The following is a 24273-nucleotide window of genomic DNA, read 5'->3' as shown; positions in this document are numbered from 1 at the left end:
GAAAAAAATACACAATTTCAAATAAATATAACTACAACTTTATTATACAGAAATACATGCTGGTTTAAATGTAATAAACTGATAAACAGTTTCCATAGATTTTAAATGATTTAACCAGTATTAATACCTATATGACTTTCATTCTTGCAGTATTTATTAATAGCAGCCTTTTTTTCAAAGTTCTTCATTCTTACTATTTCCTTCCTTGTTTTAACCCATAAATAGCATTAAGTAAGACTCCATTTATTGTCAGGAAGCTGTCCTCTTCATTAAAAGAGAAATTTAAGTTGCATATTTTCCTTAAAATGTACTTATGTGATCTATCTATCATAAAATATGTTCATGCACTTCTATTTTCAAGTATTCCCACTGCTGACACTTACCATTTATGCATTATTATTTGGGGGGAAATCTAAAAGTAATATAGGCTATTCCAACAGTGATATTCCAAGGTAATTGAGTATTCAATTTACTTTTTATGCCTAAATCTATGTGTTGTTTTTCCTTCTGAAGTCTATATACTGACCATATTGGCCTTTGTCATTATATGGTAGAATTTCAGAAGAAATAAAAAGCACCTAGCTATATGACCACTCATAAGTGTCAAAAATAGGATATATTTGGCTTAGAATTTTGCTGTACTACTTCCCAGCTCTGTGACCTTGTAAAATTTATTTAATATGCCTTAGTCTCAATTTCCACATCTTTCAGTTGGGATAAATTGTACTTGAGTTATGGGACGGATGTGAATAATGTGCTTTGAACAAAACCTAGCACATGGTAAATACTCAATAGATTTTAACCATCTTTTCCTTTTCCACCTTATTCTATCATATTTCTTTTCTATTGTAGTCTCCTTCCCCTCTTCTTTCTCTTTTTCTTCCAGCTAATGCGTGGCTGACATCCAAAATGTGCATCTCAGTCTAGCAATTTATTTATCAAGTGGGGGGAGACATCTAAATCAATTACATAGATGTCACACATTAGTAAATGCCCTTTCATGAAGTTTCCAATGTTCCTCTCTGTTAGCAGTGCCATGATAAAGATACAAGCTTGACAGTCAGAAATAGCTTATTTTGAATTAGAGCCCATCATTCACTATAGAGCCACTGTGAAAATGTAAAATTCTTAGTAAAGTGTCTGGCAAATTGAAAACCATGAGGTAAAAGTTGCTTTTTAGACAATTCTGCCCACTGTCTCTGTAACTAATACAACAAAAGTAGTAAAAAATTCCCCATTTCATAACACTATGATAAAATCATCACAAGAATGATAACAGTAAGTTTATTTGCAAATCTGTAAGTCCTTGGGTAGCCTTGTTATCAGTTTTCTCTGAAATGCAGCCTGATCAGGCCTCCCACAATCACTAGAGCAGGGGCATAAATCCTTCTGTTCCTCACATGATTCTTTCGCTATTACAGTATGAGGACAGTGATAACATGATCTCTAATATTTTTTGTTTTTTCCAGAAAATGGAAAATTAGGGCTTGTAAATTATTTGTAAGTTCTTATACGTTACTCAGCATCCTGAGAAAAGGAGATATGTATTATCTTAGAAGGGATTCTAGGAAAAAGAATTTCATTCACTTCTTGAAAGTAGCTGTGATAAATGTGGCATAATACACTCAACAAATACTGGTGTTTATTTGTTTCAATGGAAATAAGATAATGAATGTTAAAGCATAATCTTAGTTTTAAAACATGTATTTCTCATGAATGGTTTGAGTAAAATAAAAATTTCAGGAAAAACAAAACCAGTCTACAAAACAAACATCTTAAAAAAAAAACGAGAAAGAAACCAAATAGCCTGTTAAACAAAGACAGGAAGATCTGACACTTCATAGGAATTTTTAGATTAGAATACACACGTTTAACATGAATAACTTAAATAACTATTAATATAAAAGGTCAAATTCAAATAGCAATATTTGAATGATTTTAAAAAATAAAATCTGGGTTGTCTTTCAGATTTAAATTTGTAGATATAATGGAAGAAGAAATTTAAAAATATCAATTAAGAATATGATGAATAAGAAAAATACAATTTCTAAGAAAAGGAAAAAAGCTAACCCAACTATATCTGAAAATATTTAACTACCTCCATTATAGAAGATTTTGTTTAGGTAGACAAAAACCAAAGTAAAAAGCTTCACAAACCACCCTTTATTTTAACTTGGAAAAAAAAAAAAAAAAGCAGAAATACATTGTAATGTGAAAATGATGCAAAATATATAAAAACACATGTAAAATCAAGGCTAATCATAGCTAAAATGATGTCAGTACCTGAATAACTGTACTTTGTAAATTACACATCCTTATAAGCCTTTCAAAAGCAAGTACTCCCAGCAAAAGAAAAAACACACAAAAAACAAACAAAAAAAAACTAACCATAATGCATTTTTTTGCCAACTTCAAAAACACATAATGCTTTAGTAGGCTCAGAGTTTCTAATAAAAACCAAATTGATAGTAACTGTAAAATCTACTTATGATAATCTAAAATTTGTTTATGCACACTCACTGGATACCAAATTTAATTACATATATACAGAAAATTATCTTGAATATAAACATGCAAATTTATTTTTAAAGAAAATATTTATATGAGAGATACACTAATATTACTATATATAAATACTATATTAAAGAACACTACTAATTTAGAAGAAAGCAAAGATATTTACATGTTATTCCCATTGATTGCCTGTTCTCATTGTATTTAATCTTTCCTATGGGATTTAAGTTATATGTGAAAAGGCATACCACATAGAATAAAAAATCCACCATTCCTTCAGCTATTATAACAGACCCTAAACACCTAACAACAACAACAAAAATCTATTTTAGAAAGCTATTTAAACTTACCCCATTTAACGGATATGTTTTCCATCCTAGCTCTCCCAGCACAGTTGTTGTATCAAGCAACACAACTGAAATTAAATAAATAAAAAAGTTGCATAAATATCACAATTGATATAAAAATATATCAGTTATTTATCAAAGTTATGTCAACTACCCTTACTACTATTCATTGCATTAGCTTCAATAACTTGAATTACTTACTTTAAATGATTTGTGTATACCATTATGAATAATAAGTAATGATAAACTGCACGAGGTGCTTATAAGTCAATTTTAAAATATGTAATTTATGTTTAACCATGCTAAATGAAATAGGTAATTGAAAAACATTTTAATGTCTTTTTAAATTAAATTTATTGGGATGACACTGGTTAATACAATTACAGAGGTAATTCTAATTCTAATTTTATAATACATATCAATATATTGCATTGTGGGTTCACCCAAAATCAAGTCTCCTTCCATCACCATATATTTTATCCCACTTGCCCTCTTCTAGTGTTTCCATCAGGTAAATGCACAGGGCTCATGATTCAGGAGATCTTTACTTTTATAAACTACCACCGCCAAGTCCTGCAGATGCCAGGCCGTGGACCACACTCTGAGAAACAATGCTTTGGTTTCTCACCATGAGTTTCACTCTTCATCTAGTTAAGAAAGTGGGTTTTTTATCTGTAGTTTTAAAAAATGCCATTGGGAGTGTGTTATTTCACATCTGCTGTTTAGTGTCCACTGGAAGGATTCTAGTATACACTAAACAGCAGATGTGAAATAAGAAATAAAGATGTGGTTTTTCTAATTTGAATCGTGGTGATACATTTGACTGATTTTTCAATATGAAACCATGCTGAAATTTCTGGAATAAACTCTATTCGTTGGAGAATTTTCTTTCAGTGCTGTTAAAATCTATTCATTAAACATACATTTGTAAAACTGAGTTATAATTCCTTAATTTTTATTGTGGAAAATTCTCAAACATATTTTAACATGAAGACAACACAGTACAATGTACCCTCATGCATTCATCATTCAGCTTCAGTAATTACCAACTTATGGCCAATATTATTTCATCTACACCTATTTACCTACTCTCCCACCACAAAATTTCTTTGAAGGAAATTCCAGTAATCATATTATTTCATTTGTAAAAATTTCAGTTTGTATTTCTAAGATAAAAATTCCTTTTAATATAACTACAATATCTTAATCCATTACTATGAATAGTAATGCCTTACTGTCATCAAATATCTAGTCAATGTTGAATATTCCTATTGTCTCAACTTTAACAGAATATCAGTATCTAAATTAGTGCTATACATTACAGTGAGTTCACAATCATTTACAGGTGCTTCATAATCTGTAGGTTCCCCTATTGTCTTTTTTTAGTTAGAGTTAGAGGTATTATTTACTTACAGTAAAATTCACCCATTTTAAGTGTACATTTCTATGAATTGTGACAAACCCCTACATCCGTCTAACCACATCCATGATAAAATTATAGAATATTTCCATCGCCCCCCAAATTTCCCTTGTGATTCTTTATCGTGAATCCTTCCCCACCCAGCATCTTGCAATATGATTTTTAACAGGGCAATATGAAAACTATTAGGATAGAAATCATATATTTCTGTCCTAATAGTTTTGCCTTTCCCACAATGTCAAATGAATTAAATCATATAGCATGTAGCTTTTAGAGCCTGGTTTCTTTTACATCGTCATAATACATTTGAGACTCATCTATGTTGTTGCATGTATCAGTTAAGTTTCTTTTTATTGCTGAAAAGTACTCTACTGCATGGAATTCCCTAGTTGATACACATGCGGGCTATTTTCAGTTGGGACATTACAAATAAAGCTACTAAAGACTTTCATTTACAGTTTTTTTTTAGGAATCTATGCTTGATTTCTCTACGGTAAATAGGAATTACTGGGTTATACAGAGAATGCTTAAATTGAAAGCAACTGTCAAACTACATTCCAAAATGGCTATGAAGTTTTACATTCTTATTAACAGAATGTATGATTTTCCAACTGCTCCACGTCCTCACCAGGACATGGCATTGTCCAGTTTAAGGCATTTTAACTGTTGTGTAGCAGGATCTCCTTGTTTTAATATGTGCTTCCGTAATGGCTAGCTAGTTACCTTTTTCACTACTGGAAATTAAATATACCTGAATAAAACCAGGTTGTTTGTCCAACATTCTAGATTTTCCTAATGAGATATCATTGAACAGTGTTTCCCCAGTTCCTGCATTTTCTTTAAAATAACAGATATATTAAGTGGCTTGATCAGATTCAAGTTCCATTTTTTTTTTTCATACTTCACTGGTGGTATTTTATAGCTCTTTTACCAGAAAACAGGGAAGATATGAATGTCCACTAAGGTCATGTCAAAAGGATTAGAGAATCAACTTTCATTGGCTTCAACTAAACAAAAATAACTTGATCATATACAAGGTTAATGACTATAAGGGCTTGAAATATTTTAAATATGCCCAAATTTCATGATGATAAAATATACCTACTGATAACTTTCCACCATACAAGGATGCTATTATTTTAAAAACTGGTTAATAATCTGAAATAATAAAATATTTATTTTGCTTTTTTATGTAAACTACTTTTAAATAAATAGTTAATGAAGTAACATTTCATTTTTTGTGTGAAATATTTCATTTAATACATGAAGAAGGAATGATCGAATTAGGCTACACCATTTTCTAATCCTAATGAATTAATATATTTAGCTAAAGATTTCCAAAGGCTGCTACAAAAAGATAATAGGAGACATAAAAGGCTAGTGCTTTTGAAAAACCTTTCTTTATAGTTTCATTTTCTCCATATCAACATACAATTCTAATAAGCCTAGAAATAACAGACAGAAAGTACAGTAGGGAAGGTAACATATATATATATGTTATGTTGTGTATATATATGTATATATATATATATACACATATATATGTTATGTTGTGTATATATATATGTATATATATACACAAAAATGCACACAAATATACAAAATGATATTAGCATATGAGTTCTTTCAGTGTAACAAAAATAATTTGACATATTAGAGAAAAAAGCTGATGATATTGTTATAACAAATATTCAAAACTATAAGCTTATCTCATTACCAAATTAAAGCTATTTTTTATTTTTGGTATATACTACTGAAAAGAATTCAGAAGTATGTAATACCAGTATCAACTTTACGGCACTCAAAAGCTAAATATTAGTCATCTAGCACATTTATATTTTTGGAATATATCATTATTTCCCTAGCAGGCTGGTAAAATAATGACACTAATTCATAAGCAATGTAGGAAGAACTTTTTATATATTTTCTTCTTCAAGTAATCTCCACATTGTCCTAGAATTTGTTTTTTGTTTGTTTGTTTGTTTTTTTAAATACACATTTACAGATAGAAAACTGAGTCTCAGAATTTAAGTAATTTTTCTTGAAATCACAAAGTAATAGATTTGGATTTCCACCAAGGAGATTGATGCTACAATGTCTTCAAAAAAACATTTAAAATCTAAACCTTTTTATAAAGTACTGTTTTCTTTCTACCTTTTAAAGTTTTGAATATAAAACATTGTTATTTGTTTTCGTTTTATTTTTGTAGATGGAGAGAAACATTACTATTTCTTTTGCTGATTCTAAATCTTCATAAGTTTTTATCCTATTTTTCGCACCAATGGTTTCTACAGAAAATTTATCGTTATTACCTACAAAGCATGCCATTTAAATCTAGGTTTTTATGGAGTGTTAAAAAAATCCCCAGTGTATATTGAAGTCCACCAACAGAGATTGCTTTTTCATAAATTGTATATAGAAATTACGGCAAATTGATTAGGTGATATAGTTTTTTCTAAAAAAAAATTAGAAATATTTAGGCATATTTAGGCTGGTTGGTTCTCAATATTTATATAATTTGTAAACTATAAAGTATATTCATTCCAAAACAAACAAAAAGGAACATACTATATGCCTACAACACTGAAGATCTTTAAGAAGATTCTTTTTTGTTTCTTAGTAGCTTCAAGAAACAAGATTTACATAATTGCTTGATTTTCCTCATTAAGCTGCAATCATACCTTTTAAAGATTCACCTAAAAAGTAAAATTTCAAATGTGCACTCCAGACAAGTGAATGATAAATTGATATTAAAATAAAACTGAGGGCTTTGAAATTTTTAATACTATTTCATTTGATAAATGTTTAAATTTTATCATTCGTTTCATATATAAAACCCCCACAAATTCAGATTTTTCAGGCACACCATTTGCACTGAACCCAGTAAGGTGAGAGCTCCTCCTGCTGGCTTTACACAAAACTTATCTTGTGCCTACCAGAGTACAAAAATATTATAAACAAAAGGAGGAGAAAAAAAATATATAACAACATTAACTTCAGTAAAAAGTCAATACTTTTTTATTTTGAACTTAATGGTATGTTTTTAAATAGAGCAAGATTAACACCTATTATTTATTTAATGAGTACTTTGAAAATATAATTTATTCATATAATAATAAACGAGAAATTGGATAAACCCAAAAACAAATAGAAATAGCGGTAGACTGGTGGTATCTAAATAAAGTTTTGAAAATATGTTTATTTTGTTTAATAAGCAATATAATGCATGGAATGTGTTTTTAAAGCTACCTGCAATTTTCCTATTAACTTTTAGAAATATATTTCTAGCACATTATGACTGTTCCTGAAAATATATCTTAATTTATTAGTGCTCCCTTTACTCATTATTTTGGATATTATAAGAAAACTTCATTGTATTTTTAAAGGAAGATATCAAATGATAAAGATACGGTTGATAGTACTAGATTAAATATGAGGGTAATGAGTACCTAAGGTTAAAAAGCTCGATGCTTAGCAAAATGATCGAAGGGGGATGGTAGAAGAGGGTAAAGGGGATCAAATATATGGTGATGGAAGAAGAACTGACTCTGGGTGGTGAACACACAATGTGAGATATAGCTGATGTAATACAAAATTGTACCCTTGAAACCTATGTAGTTTAGCTGACCACTGTCACCCCAATAAATTAAAAACAAAACTAAAAAAGCTCAATATTAATCTTGCCATTGAATAATTCATCAAGTCTTTATCTACATCACTTTTAGTAAATTTAAGGAATATTAGTTTTAAAACAATTAGCATATAGGTATATAGTATAGAATAGATCATCTTTATTCCAACTGTACAATTTTAAAAGGATGAGATTTTTACTTGTATATAATTTTTTTAAATTAAACAAATAAGAAATCAACAAACATATTCTTTTATGATACTTTTACTCTAAAAATTTAAGTTTATAGAACGTGAATTAAGTCTAAAGAGTTATCAATATATATTTTTTAATTTATTAGTTTCAGGTGTATACGACAAGGTAATACTTAGCCGTTCATCATTTATATCCCTCACACTGTGAACCCCACTCCCCCCATCCACTAGCCCTCTGACCTCACACCGAGCCATCACATTATACATATAAAATTATAGTTGGCATTCATTGATGTTTAGCTTCTGGTGTACAATGCCATGATCAGGCATCCACAGTATCCCTGAGGTGGTCTCCCAAATAGGACGCATGTCCATCGGATACCCAACAAAATCTTTACAACATTATTGAATACGTTCCCCAAATTAATTTTCAGAAAACCCTGAGGCCATCTTGTGGTTACTTTAAAAGTTCAGACAACAGCAAACACAAGTTGGGGAACTGCCTCCAATATGCTTCATACAAAAAAGGGCAAGGCATTTCTTTATAAAAATCATTCAGTTTAGAGCCTTCATTTTACAAAAAAGGCCCAAAAAAGTAAAGTAAGTTATTAAGTCACTTAATAACAACATAGTAAGTAGAGGCTTTTGATAGTTATTTCCATGTTCCACTGACTATAACACACCCTACCACCTCCCATTGCTCTAAACACCTAGTAAACAAACAAAGGGAGTATTATACTTCTGACATCATGACCAGATATAATCAGAGAATACTTAATAGTATAGATATATAAACAAACATGCACACAAGTGTGTATATATACATATAGATACATAAATTTTAGCAGGAGTCTATTTGAATGTCATCTTGTTTAGATCCTGATTTAAAATGACATTCAGGTTACCACATCAATCTAGTTTTGACATAATTTTTGAATGACAAATATCAAAGCTTTTACTTCCATATCTGTAACTATGGGTATCTACTCTCACATAGAGTAAGAATCAATATTTAATTCCTAAAAAATAAAACATGTTGCTTTAAATAGTTAGATTATTATGTTTTTCAGTGGTATGTCCTTCTGTATATTGGTATTATTTTTAAGGCAACATGTTCCAGAGAGGATTACTCCTTCTTAAAAATAACGAAACTACTTTAATCTAAAAACTCAGGTCAATATTTGTTCATTAGGTATACTTTTATAGCACGTTGCTTTGTTGTGGCTTTCTTATTTCTGTTGTTGTTTGGTTTTAATATAGGTATCATTCATGATTAATATTGCTATACCATGAGAGTTTGGAAATCCTACTTAAAAGATAACATAATATGAACACAGTTATGTTGTATAGCTTAGAAAAGAAAATTAAATGTTTAAGACACGTGTACTCCAATGTTCATTGCAGCTTTGTTTACGGTGGCCGAGACATGGACACAACCAAAATGTCCTTCGATAGATGAATGGATAAAGAAGTTGTGGTATATATACACCATGGAATACTATTCGGCGGTAAGAAAAGATGATATAGGAACATTTGTGACAACATGGATGGATCTTGAGAGTATAATACTAAATGAAATAAGTCAGACAGAAAAAGCAGAGAACCATATGATTTCACTGACATGTGGTATATAAACCAAAACAACAAAAGAACAAGACAAATAAATGAGAAAGAAAAACTCATAGACACAGACAATAGTTTAGTGGTTACCAGAGGGTAAGGGTGTGGGGGGTGGGAGATGAGGGTAAGGGGGATCAAATATATGGTGATGGAAGGAGAACTGACTCTGGGTGGTGAACACACAATGGGATTTACAGATGATGTAATACAGAATTGTACACCTGAAATCTATGTAAATTTACTAACAATTGTCACCCCAATAAATTTAATTAAAAAAAAGAAAAGAAAATCAATTCAAGAACTTCTGAACTCATACCCTTCAGCTTCCTACTCTACTAAAAATATATTTTTTTCAGAAAGCATGGTCATATTTCTGTCTCTGTCCCTCCTGGAAAACCTATCAGTCTTTTCTAGTTCGGATGGAAAACAAACTATAATAACCAGAAATTATTTTTTGTCACTACCACCTTAAATAGAGAAAAAGGGCAAAAAAAAAGTCAACTTAGTTTACTATTTAGAAGGCAAGATATACCATAAAGTAAGAACTTCCCCTGAAAACATCATCCAAATACTGAATGGTTAATAGTTGATTAAAAATAAAACTAGTAGTGTTCAGCCTCACCTCCACACCTTCCCATTTTGCTCTAAGAACCTCTACAGCATTATCCTGCTTCACACAGCTTTACTTACTTCAGCCACATGTTCATTTCTAAAGCCTTCCCTCAGACAGGAGGGCTTACCACAGAGACCCAAGGAGAACTCAGGTGTGGATCTGATCCATCACAAGGTCACTAAACAATAGTGATCTGAGCAAGGTCATTAAGACGTATCCATGAGTCCCTGCACAAGGTGTGCTTTCCCCATCTAATTGTTCTGTTATCAGTCGAGTTTAATAACTAACTAAATAAATAAATAAATAAATAAATAAATAAAGGAAAGGAAATTTTGGCATGTTCCTAAATAACAGCAATACGTAATTCTTCCAATCTGACATCTTCAGCACTTTGATCTACAGATAAGCTAAGTAGTTCATTTAGGACCTGTACTATTTCCATTTGTTTCAATCACACAGAGTTTATACTTAGAAAAGACTATGTGGCTTTAGCCTTACATTTGCTAGTCTTATAATAATTTAATAAATGTAATGATTCTCTTATCTCACACAGAAACTCACAACATTTATTGTATATACTAATTTGACCAAAATGTTGAATCTCCATTCCATTGCTTAAACAGCATCAGAGATGCTTCTTGCCTTTCTAGTTATTTTCTTTCTTACAATTCTCACTTGTCTTCCATGGGTTTTGAAACTTTTCAATTTTTTAAGAATATTACTAAACTCAAGGTTTTAAATTCATTTAACCAATTGGTATTATTGCTCTGGTAAAAAGACATTACGGCTGCTTATTTGAAAGTCTTATTTACAATATAATGGTCACCTTACTACAAAACCGGTTATATGTAACGGAAGAAGAATCTAAAAATATTTTTGAAATCCTTAGTTTATTTTTTTACTTTTTTTTTCCAGTCCTTGGAATTTATTTGTAGAAGTCAGTTATCAAATGTCAAGTAGTGAAACTGCACAGTACATTTTCTAACTTTGAGTAATAATATTTAAAAAAATATCTCGTCTTTAACAATATAGACATAATTGAAATCCTTACTTTAAAATGAAACAACAGTGTTGGAAGTCCTAGCCAGAGCAATCAGGCAAGAGAAAGAAATAAAAGGCATCCGAATTGGGAATTAGGAAGTCAAATTGTCACTGTTTGCAGATGACATGATGCTATACACAGAAAATCCTAGACTCCACCAAAAAACTGTTAGAAACAATAAGCAAATACAGTCAAGTTGCCGGCTATAAAATCAAAAGTCCATTGCATTGCGATATACTAGTAATGAAATCTCAGAAAAATAAATTGAACAAAACAAAAAACAAATCCCTTTGCAATTGCAACAATAACATTAAAATACCTAGAAATAAACTTAACCAAGGATGTGAAAGACTTATATACTGAAAACTATAAGACTTTTTTTTTAAATTTATATTATATTAATTTATTTAAATAATTTTTTAAAAAATTGAAGACACAAAGAAATGGAAAGATATTCCATGTTCATGGACTGGACAAATCAACATAGTTAAAATAGCCATATTACCCAAAGCAATATACAGATTTAATGCAATCCCAATGGCATTTTTTAAAGAAATAGAACAAAAAATCACCAGAGTTGTGTGGAACCATGAAAAATTCCGAATAACTAAAGCAATCCTAAGAAAAAAGAACAATGCTGGCAGTATCATACTCCCTGACTTCCACTTGTATGATAGGGCAACAATAATCCAAACAATATGGTACTGGCAGAAAAACAGACACACAGACCAATGAAATAGAACTGAGAACCCAGAAATAAAACCACATAAATATGGACAGATAATTTTCAACAAAAAAGCCAAAAACATCCAATGGAGAAAAAGACAGCCTCTTCAATAAATGGTGCTGGGAGAATTGGAAAGCCACGTGCAAAAAGGGAAACTAGACTGCTATCTGTCACTACTTACCAAATTAACTCAAAATGGATCAAAGACCTAAACATAAGACCTGAAACAACAAAATGCATAGAAGAAACTTATGGACCTTGGGTTCAAAAGGCATTTTATGAATTTGACTCCAAAGGCAAGGGAAGTAAAAGCTAAAATAAATGAATGAGACTATATCAAACTCTAAACCTTCTGCACAGCAAACAAAACCATCAACAAAATAAAGAGTCAACCAACCAAATGGGGAAGACTTTTGCAAACAATTACTCCAATAAGGGACTAATATCCAAAATATATAAGGAACTCACACAACTCAACAACAACAAAAAATCCAATTAAAAATATGCAGAGGATTTTTCCAAAGAAGACATACAAATGACCAACAGACATATGAAAAAATGTTCAACATCAATAATCATCAGAGAAATGCAAATAAAAACTACAATGAGATATCACCTCATACCAGTTAGAATGGCTATCATCAACAAGACAAATAACAACTCTTGAAGAGGCTGTGGAGAAAAAGGAACCTATATACACTGTTGGTGGGAATGCATATTGGTGCAGCTGCTATGGAAGGCAGTGTGGAGGTTCCTCAAAAAATCAAGAATAGAATTACAATATGACCATATATACGTCATTCTTCTCCTGCGTATCTACCCCCAAAATCTGGAAACATGTATCCATAAAGATATATGTGCTCCAATGTTCACTGCAGCTTTATTTACGGTGTCCAAGACATGGAAACAACCAAAGTTTGCTTTGATAGATGATTGGATAAAGAAATTGTGGAGTACATACACAATGGAATACTATTCTGCCATAAGAAAATATGAAATAGTACTATTTGTGACAACATGGATGGATCTTGAGATTATTATGCTGAGCGAAATAAGTCAGACAGAAAAAGCAAAGAACCGTATCATTTCACTGATATGTGGGATATAAATCTGAAAACAACAAAAGAACAAGACAAACAAATGAAGAAGCAAAAACTCATAGACACAGACAGTAGTTTAGTGGTTACCAGAGGGTAAGGGGGGAGGAGAGTGGTGGATGAGGGTAAAGGGGATCAAATATATGGTGATGGAAGGAGAACTGACTCTGGGTGGTGAACAAACAATGGGATTTATAGATGATGTAATACAGAATTGTACACCTAAAATCTATGAAACTTTACTAACAATTATCACCCCAATAAACTTTAATTAAAAACAAAAATAAGAAAGAAACAACAGTGGCTTTTCATTGAGAAGGAAAAAATGAATTTTACTAGAATCTAAGAAAAAATTATATGAGTGAAAGAGAATCATTTTTTCCCCTTGTATTTTCCCCTACAATGTTGTGGGTTTTTTCCTCCATTACACTTACATGCACATAATGAAAATAATTTCTAACTTGTTTCATTAGGACATTTGGAGTCACAAAAAATGTTACTTGATTTTACGTTAATACACTTTGATATATTTCAACAAACATTTATTGAACCCCTGCTATATTTAAGACCATATTAGCTATTGGCAGGGTTTAGAAAGCTTATAAAATACAATGTCTACCTCAAGGAGTACCTAGTGTCATAGTTGCACTCCCACTGATAGGATTTTTGTGTCCACCCACATACCATAGTTTATTCAAACGTAAAAATAGCAGAACGATTCGAATGCCCTTATTTAGAGGGTACAGCCTAGGAGAGGCTGCAGCTATGTAGCAGACTGTGTAGAATTAAATTGCTATTCCAGAAGGGCAGACATCCAATAGCACACCACCATCACCATCAAACTGTCAGTAATTGGCCCACTTATCTCAGTTTCCATGGAAATGCCAAGGAATGAATAGGCTGTAGAAATGCATCCCAATAGTCAACAGGCAGGAAGGGAAACAATTTTCTACCTGGAGGATACTCTCCAAAATAATACTAAATTCAAGAAATTTCTACTAAATTGGTCAGGCGACAGAAGTTTTACTTAGAGTGGGAAATAAAAATAAAAAATGAGGTAAATATTATCAGAAGTAAGCATTTTTCTAATCCAAGCTTTCGTCATCAGAAATAATAAAAATATCAGGTAAAAATCTTAATTGCATTGTCATAATTTTGAAAAAATACATATTAACTTTGAAAAGACAATATTATTTTGTTCATTGAAATTTTGGCCAAATTAAGGCACACTTATCAATATTACTTTAATTTAAAAATTAGTTCTGCCAACATTATATGAGATACTGAAGGTCAGGCAGGGTATGCATGTGGGTATGTGGGGGCAGGTGTGTGTGTGTGTGTGTGTGTGTGTGTGTGTGTGTGTGTGTGTTTTGAATAAAATGAATGAATGAATGGAGTGAACAGAAAGGATCATGCGCAAGAAACTCATGTCTTGAGAAAACCATTCCTAACCAACTACTGAAAAATCAGTGCAGTCTCTTTTGAGGAGGAAGACACTGGATGAAATTTATGGCTATCATGCTTAGTTTGTAATGGAAAAGGTCAAAAAGCTATTCTTATGTGATCTTTCTGAAATATGGTTAAGGAATAAGTGGTCTTCAGGAAAAATAATCAAAGTAGCCATTTGTTTTGAACATAGAATCGATGCTGAAAAAACAAACATTTTATGTACCTTTTGGAGTCCTCTTCTCAACTCCACCCTGACCCCCTTTTTCCGCAAGAAATGCCCTCGGGTTACCTGCTCTCAGCCCAAACCCTGTACATCTATCACCATCTCTGACAGAGCACAGCGCTCAAGTTCTCCTGTCTTTTCTGCTGCCTCACTGATAGCATCCATCATATCCAGAAAACATCAGAACTGAAACAGCACACAAATATGCTTATGAATACTCATTTCTCCCATTCCTTCTTGCATTATTTATTTACTTATCCAAGTAAAATTTGAATTATAGCATCCTTTAGGTGACAGTAACCTGGGACTCTCTCCTAGCATACCTAATATCACACCAAATAAGGAATTTCTCACAGGAATATACTGAAAGATAATTTATAAAACTCCAACTTATGTCCAAAGAAATTACCCCATTTTATATTATATCTTCTTCTACTTAATTTCTGGTTTTTGTTATGTGTCTCTAGTATTGCATGTTTGAGTAAACTTGGCCAAGTCGTAATTCTTATCCTATTAATTGTTTGGAGTTGTTCTGCTCTAAACCAAGTAATTCTCTAAACCTTAGTAATGATCCCAATCTGGCTCTCAACAGTCTCTGATTTTGTTAGCCATTCTTCTAGGGTAGCCTCGCCTAGTATATAAAAATAAGAGTGACAAACACAACTTTGATTATAGTGTGATGGGTCATGATTGTCTCTTCTTTGCCCTTTTAGTTCCTCTTATTAATTTATCTACTAAAGTCCTCAAGAGAGATCTAAGGACAATGCTGTGGTTTTCTTAGATTCCTACCATCCTCTCTCTCCAGCCGATTCTACTCAGAAATATTCACCATACTCTTAACTCCTATAGTCTTCAAAAAAGGTGATTCAAGTTGCCAAGTTGAAAACTCTTCTGTAAAGCAGTTAACTAGACTGTTCATGAACACTTAGACTTTATAGTCAGTTGCGTATAAAACAAGGTTGTCAGGTCATCAAACTAGATAATCTGTTCATAAAATAATATACATCTGAGGAGATGCTGCAAAATAATATTTTATGCAAAAATGTAATTTTCTAACCCTTTTACCATAATTTCAACATCGTTGACTGCCTAAAGAATGTGTGTTGTCTTCTGAATTGCTAAATTGAATTGTACTGAGGATTTATTTGCCTGTGCAACAGAAGTCTACAACGAAGGAAATGGGCAGGAAAAAAATGTGACGACAAATAAAATATTAAGACAACCAGTTCTATCACTTACACATTAAATAGCTTTTAGCATAATTGTTTGAAAAATAAATTCATGAGAATTATGTAGGACAACTTCCTCCTGGAAATGGAAATTACTGAGGAAATGACAGAGCAAATATGATTCCAGATTTAGAGGCACATGAACTGCAAGACAGCTGATCTTTTGTGGCATATTTCTGTACTGCAGAGGAGTCAAGGGGAGGAATGATTCATAAATGAAACATTTACACATGTGAGCCGTGCCAAGAGCAGCAAGGCTTCAGTATACAGAAAAGACTGACAGATGGATGCTTTATTGTTGGCAGAAAAAAAATAAAGAAGAAAATAAAACAAAACGAAAAACAGGCATTATCATCATTACCCTGTAGGGAAGACAAGCCATTAAGGGCTAATTGTCAAAGTGTTTATCACCAGGATCTTGAGCAATAAAGCAAATGCAATAGAAATGATAATGACATTTTATCGTTTAGGCAAATGAAGAATATTTTATCCAACACAGGTTTCTCTAGTATAATTAATCATAAGAAAGCAGATGCAGGCTTTTATAAGACACTGATAAGTTTTAATTTATTGATTACCCAAGACATGGATTATGGTAAGAAATGTAAAATGTTGAGAAACTCTTTTAGTGAAGTCATCAGGATCCAAATTCTATCCTCAGCTTTCATGGCTGAGAAACTCAATTTTTATCCTTCCTAGGAGAAGTAATCATATTTCAGGAGACTGATTCTTGCCAGTCAGGCTTACAGGAGACTAATTTATAAATGAAAAGGACAGTTCATTCACTGATAATTTGTCTCCTCAGGGAATCTCCTTCCTTGCAGGAAAACACATTCAAGAGACCAAATTATAAAGATTTCTTGAAAAGTACTAAATTACTGAAACGGAGTAACCTTGTTTTACTTTTTTAAACCCTCTATATCTGTTTCTATTTAAGGAATAGCAAATTTTATCTACCCATTTTAAAGCTCTTAACTTTGAATAGTGCTGAAGACATAATTAAAAGTTTTCTACTTAAAGTCTTTTTCAAATGTACATATTTACAACTACAACTTTGGCATTTCAAACACTATTTACAAGGCATATTATAGTTTCCACAGTTATAGCCTATCTGTTACCAGTTACATTTTGGAAGACATGATTTTTTATTTATTTTAAAGAAAATTGGTTCTATCTGTACACTCTCTTTAATTACAAGATAGTATATATATTTTTCCAAGAAGGATTCTTACATGTGAATAAAATAAAGCCCAATAACTGAGTTGATTTTGTAGTTTCAAATAAGGAAGGAGAACAACATTTGCTGACCAAGTGGTATAATATTGGAAAGAATCTAAACATTTAGGCATTTAGTCCACAATTGGTTGGCCAGATTGTTTCTGTCTTAGGTTCTTTACAGAGGTAAACCCACTGCAGTCCTTGTTTTTATTGACCAGGAATGAAAATTTTAAAAACTTAAAAACCATTATTTCTTTTATTTTATTTTATCAAAGTTTATTGGGGTAACAGTGGTTAATAAAGTTACATAGACTTCAAGTGTACAATTCTGTAATACATCACCTATATATCACATTGTGTGTTCACTACCCAGAGTCAGTTCTCCTTCCATCACCATATATTTGATCCCCTCTACCCTCATCTACCACCCCACCCCCCTTACACTCAGGTAACCACTAAAGTATTATCTATGAGTTTTTATTTCTTTGTCTTGTGCCTTTGTTACTTTCAGTTTTATATCCCACATATCAGTGAAATTATAGGGTTCTCGACTTTTTCTGTCTGACTTATTTCACTTAGCATAATAATCTCAAGATCCACCCATTTTGTCGCAAATGGCACTATTTCATCTTTTCTTATGGCAAAATAGTATTCCATTGTGCATATATACCACAACTTCTTTATCCATTCATCTATCGAAGGATACTGTGGTTGTTTCCATGTCTTGGCCACCATAAATAAAGCTGCAATGAACATTGGAGCACATACATCTTTATGGATAAATGTTTTCAGATTTTTTGGGTAGATACCCAGGAGAGGGGTTGCTGGGTCATATGGTAATTCTATTCATAATGTTTTGAGCAACCTCCACACTGCCTTCCATAACGACTGCACCAGTCTGCATTCCCACCAACAGTGTATGAGGGTCCCTTTTTCTCCACAACCTCTCCAACACTTAATTGTAATTGTAAACAGTTTCTGAGTAACTTGTCTTTATATTAATAGTTTTCTCTTGCTTCATTTACTTTATTTCATCAGATAATCTAAAATTGCCATATTTTGAATGATGCACATCAGTACATACTTCAGGAATTTTTCTGTTTTCTCTGTTTTCACACCTGTCAGAGAAAATTTACCAGTTTGGAGATTTCAACTATTATTTCAATGCTGTCCATCTCCAAAACAGTATCTCCAACATTACTCTCTCCTGTGCTTTAGACACAATTCAGAGGCCCCTTGCTGGTTTGCAAACTGGCTCTTATACATGGAGGGCAAGGAGAGAGTGAAGAAAAAGGCAGGCCACTCAAATTGGTCTGATTTAAGTAAGGGAACTTACATACAAAGCTTGCCAATGGGCTTGACCTCAAGATTAGACCTCCACACCCATCCACCAGAATCTTAAACATTTATATAGAGGCCTCAACTGGTTCCAGTGACATATATCATACAGATTATCACAACAACACCTTATTCTCTCAAAGCCATGTCCTTGAAACAGCTCCTACTGTGGGAATAGTTGGCAGAACTGTATCTTCCAAAGGCAGGGGTGAGGTGAGAAGCCTCCTATTGACAGAGTCCAGATTATGCGTCACCCAACACTCCTCTCAATTACCTCTGAAATTTAACGTGGCTGTGTCTGAGCTCATTATTTTCCCATAAGTGGGTACCAATCTCTGATTTCCCTATTTCAGTTTCCGACAAACAGTATCTGCTCAAGTGCACAAACTAAGAACCTGTATCAGATCCTTGACTCATCCCTCACTCCTATATCAGTTTGTAAACTGGATGTTGTAGGCAGAATAATGGCCCTCCAAAGTTGTTCATGTCCTCATCCCAGGAACCTATGAATATGCTGTTACATGGCAAAGGAAATTAAGGCTGCAGATGGAATTAAGGTCGCTAATCATTTTATCTTAAAATAAAAAGACTATACTAGATTATCCGGTGAACCCAATATAATAACAATGGTCCTTAAAGTAGAATTGGGAATCAGAGGTACATGGAACTACAGAACAAAAGCACAAAAAGATGCAACATTCTGGCTTGAAGATGGAGGAAGGATTATAAACCAAGGACTGTGGGCAGCCTCCAGAAGATGGAAAGGACAAGGAAATAGATTCTTTCCTAGAGCCTCCAGAAAGGAACACAATCCCACTGACACCTCAGTTTTAGCCTACGGAGACTCATGCAGATTTCTAAACCACAAAACTCTAAGAAGAACTTTGTATTGTGTAAGCTGCTAAATTTGTGTTTATCTGTTACAACTGCAATACCTAATTAACCCACTGAACTTCCTGAATCATCTCCAAATCTCTCATTTTTTTTCTGTTCTTTACCTATCCCATCTCTCAGGTGGACACGGGTCTTGATCTTGTTCCTCTCGTTTAACTTGTTTAACTTCCGCAGTGCAGCCTCAAAGATGTGCCTAAATTACAAATCTGATTTTTTTAGAAGAACACTCTGCTCAAAATTCCTCAGTGGATCCCCTTATCATTTATAAAATTCTCCCAAAATATTTGCTACAAATGTACCACTATTTCTTTATAATATATATATACTGAGCATTATACCAGGTTCTGAGTAGAAAGGTGAATAAAAATAACACAGTCCCTACCTTCAGGGTGATTATAATCTAAGGTAAAAAAACAAAAAATAAACAAAATATAATATATATATATATATATATATATATATATATATATATATATATATATGTCTGTGTGTGTGTGTATATAATGAGAATTACTATGAATCTAATTTAGATTTTAGTATAATAGGAAGCTTCCTTAAAAAAAGTTGTAATGAGATAGTGTAAACTTTTTTCTATATTCCTCTTAGATTCACGATGTAAACTATATAATAATAATGAATTATAAAAAACATGAAATAAGACACTGCTTAATTATTTTTAACCCACTATTCCCTCACTTTTTTGGCACTAAAACCTCTTTCCTATTGAATGTGCATTAACATTTTACAGCAAAATGTTCAAAAACACAATATGACAACTGGTGGTTTACAAGATGTACTCCAAATTCCTTTCAATTACACACAAGACACTTCTGGGCTTGGTCCCATCTACCTGTCCTATTTCTTCTTCATCTGCAGTAACCCATCCCTACCCTACAGTGCGCTGATATATTGGAAATCTTCAAACTCACCTTGTCCTCTCACCTGTCCACATTTCATGTTATTCCTTTTTGCTGGGACTATTCTCACTCTGTTGGTCCAACAAGAAGACTCCTAATCATTACTTATGGCTCAGCCTAAGTATGATTTCTTATAAAATCTTCCTTTACCCCTGGAAGATGCAGATATGCTTACTCTTATGCCCCACTGAAATTTGTACAGACTTCACTAACAGCAATTATCTTACTGTATTTTACCACAATGTATATATATTTCTTTGTATTTCTTTGTGTGTAACTGTTCTTCCATAGACAATAAAGCCCTTGAAGGTCAGAACTGGATATTTTAATCCCCGCAATCTTCCCAAATATTAAATATTTAAAAAAATAAATAACAGAATGGAATAGCAAAATGAAAATCAATAGGTACGGAATTTAGAATAGCTAGATATATAAAACTCCACAGTTAGCTAACGGCTCAAAAGGTCAAAAATGGTAACTCAGAGCACACCAACAAAAAATACAGTGTACTTGCAGTAGCTGCAGAGTATTGAGAAGAAGACACTGAAGAGAGGGGAGTTAAGGTCCTATGATTATAAACTCAATGTTCCAAACTAAACAAATAATAAAATAAGTTTGTGCTTTTCTATCAGATTGTGTCAAAAGAAATCACCAGGGCAGACTTAAAGGACTGGCAAAGCCACATTAGCAATCCTGAAATCCTGATAATATGGGAATGAGAAGAAAAGGAAAAAAAATGTTGAAATGAAATCATAATGACTCAAGAGCTTCAAGTGCTCAAAAAAAGAAATTTCAATGGGTACCTACTATGGGAAACTTCATATATATAAAATAAAGTACATTTGTAGTCTTGGGCATCTTCTTTCAGATTAGTTTTATATACAGACATATATAACATATACCAGGGGTGCCAAAAATGTACACATTTTAAAAGATATTATCTATGTATTACGTTTTGAAGTTGAATTACAGTAGCAATGTGTAGCATGATATTCGCTCAAAAGATGGAGTTAATCAAATGAATGCTAGCATCATTGATTGTATTACCATTTCAATACAGTTTTTTTTTTCCTTTCTTAAAATGTGTATTTTTTTTGGCACCCTCTGTTTATATATAAAATGATATATATATATTTTTTGGCACCCTCTGTGTGTGTGTGTGTGTGTGTGTGTGTGTGTGTGTGTACACAGAGGGTGCCAAAACTGTATACACATTTTAAGAAAGGAAAAAATGTATTAAAATTTTAATCCTCAATATATACCAATAACAAAAGATGAATACAAGTCACATTTGACTTCTGCAATTACAAGAGGTGCTCAAAGTGGTTACTATCAGTGTCCAGACACTTCTGATTTAGGTGAACTATTACTTGAGCAATGTTGACCAAAGTGTCCACTTATATGTATATTTTTGACACCCCCAGCATATACATAACTAAATAATTATATATAGTTATATATATTAAAAATCTATATATAGATATATAGTTAGATATTAGCTTGGTGCAAAAGTAATTGCAGTTTAAAAGGTTAAAAATAATTGAAAAAAACCGCAATTACTTTTGCACCAAGCATATATATTAAAAATTATACATATATACATATATTAAAAATCTGAAAATATAAGCTCAAATGCAGGAGGAAAAGTAACTGTGAACAAGACAGACTATATACCCAGAATAAAATAAATCGGGGCTCTTGAGAAACAAAATAGTTCATGTATCATGGCCACTGAAGTTGGAGAATGGCTAAGGAAAGGAATATCAGAAGGTATTAAAAAGCATTTAAAAAGAGCTATAGAAGTGGCTACAACATCTTTGAAGTTAAATATAGGGATCCTACTGGTTTGACACTTTCATCTTGAAGTGCTCAGAATGATAGCTTTTTGTAGAGCTCCTCTTAGGTTGGGTTTTCATATAAATTCAAACTTTCATTAAAGCTATTTTTATTAGAGACTAGAGATATTAAAACCTCAAAAAATAAGCTAGAATATTAATAAATCCCCATACCTAGTATTGCTCTGGGACATCATTATAAATTATGATGCCATGTTTGTGCCTTAAAGGAGCAAATTGTTAATGTAGGGAAGTATGGAAGCCCCTAGGGAGTAAAGATTTCTCATTATTACTGAGAAAAGGGTCCTCTCTTTTCTAAGCAGAGGAGCAAGACGCAGGTTACTCTAACCATAGACTCAAAGGCAATTACTCGTATACCTTCTCTTATTCAGCCAATGATATCCTAGTCATCTTAATTGCAAAAACAACAAAAAAAATGACATTAAAATAGTCTTGACTGAAAGGAATTCCATAAAACAACTGTAAGTGAAATCCATTAAATAAATATTAACAGTTCTGTCGAAGGCCCCAATCCCAGGTAAATAAGGTACTGAAGTGAGAAATACCGACAGTCATTTGCCTCCTCATTATCACCTCTGTCAACCATCTATTATTTTTTAGTAAACCCAAGTGTGCCAGGCACAAAAGTAAATATAGAACAAAATGGGTCAGATTGATGGAGAGCAAACCATTCTGCATTAGGGAATGCTTTTGGAGATGAACAAGATACTTCAAAAACTAAGTAACATCTTGAGAAACAGGGTGGCTGAAAACATTTAGGAAACTGACACAAACTTATGAAACTGAGTGACTTAAGGAAACAATTTTGAATTCATCCTGTCCAGATTAAGCTTCAATGAACACCCTTTTGATATAGTTTGGACTCATGTTAACAAGAAGTGTAATTTTTGTGTTTTCTGTAGGAATAATACTCCAATTGTTCCAGGCCAATTCAAAAGTATCATACATTATAATGAAATGTTTCTACCATACCACCATAAGTAGTGATGAAACTAAGCTAAAACATTTGGTCAATTTCAAAAAAAAAGAAACACAACTTCCAATATGTATTTATTGGCCAAGCCTTTCTTTACTTGTATTCCTCTTGAAGATGATGTTTTCTCCAGTATTACCTAAAGTCAACAAAAATTCTGAGCAATTCTCAAGTGAGAATGCTTCCATGTTCCTACAGGATCTTGACATTCATCTCTCAAGGCTTTTTTCCCCCAACTGAGAGCTGCAGACAATACTGAATTTATTTCACATTCTTAAAAACATCAAGTTCTTTTGGCCTTCTCACAAACTAATATTCTTTCATTTTGGTAACTACCAACCCACCCTTGGTCTCAGTTTACACGACAGTTCTTGTTGGAAATTTTTTCTTTTATATGACAGTTGGGAAGTGTCACATTTAATGAGTCTCCTTATTAGATTAATGTATCACCCATAGCCAAAAATCATGATGTCACTGTAACTATCCAATTACTTCTCTCCCAGAGGAGACTACGTTTTATAAGTCTACAGACCTTAGTCAGTTTGTTTACCAACTATTTTTTCAAGTACTTAGCTGAATGATTTATCAGAAGGCTATTATTGTAAGAGACCAGATGAGAAGTGACAGTAGCCTTGGCATAAAAAATTCTCCCAATTGATCAAGTCCAGGGTAAACTCTCCCTCCCCTAAATATATTTAGTATGTCCAGCCAATGTTTGCTTCTTATTGGAAACTTACCATATATGTCAGTTTACAGTATTTATATTTTTTATTTTTATTATTTTTTGTTAAATTTATTGGGGGTGACATTGCTTAGTAAAATTATAAAGGTTTCAAGTGTCTAATTCTATGATACATCATCTCTACAGTGCATTGTGTATAGTTCACCACCCAGAGTCAGTTCTCCGTCCATTACCTTATTATAGATAACTTCATATTACAGATGAGGAACATGGGACCCAGAAATATTAG

The 24273-nt window shown here is 32.4% G+C and overlaps 1 protein-coding gene across 1 annotated transcript in view; it reads right to left on the bottom strand.

Annotated features, from left to right (window-relative positions):
* EPHA6 (EPH receptor A6) overlaps positions 1–24273 on the bottom strand; it is an 893585-nt gene that overhangs the window by 812832 nt on the left and 56480 nt on the right. Inside the window, 1 exon segment of the mRNA XM_081062963.1 lies at positions 2865–2929. Within this exon segment, the coding sequence (XP_080919089.1) occupies positions 2865–2929 (65 nt within the window).

This window comes from Rhinolophus hipposideros, assembly GCF_964194185.1.
Source record: "Rhinolophus hipposideros genome assembly, chromosome: 2".
Classification (NCBI taxonomy): Eukaryota; Metazoa; Chordata; class Mammalia; order Chiroptera; family Rhinolophidae; genus Rhinolophus; species Rhinolophus hipposideros.
The sequence above is the reverse complement of the archived record's forward strand: the minus strand, read 5'-3'. Positions and strand labels throughout refer to the sequence as shown.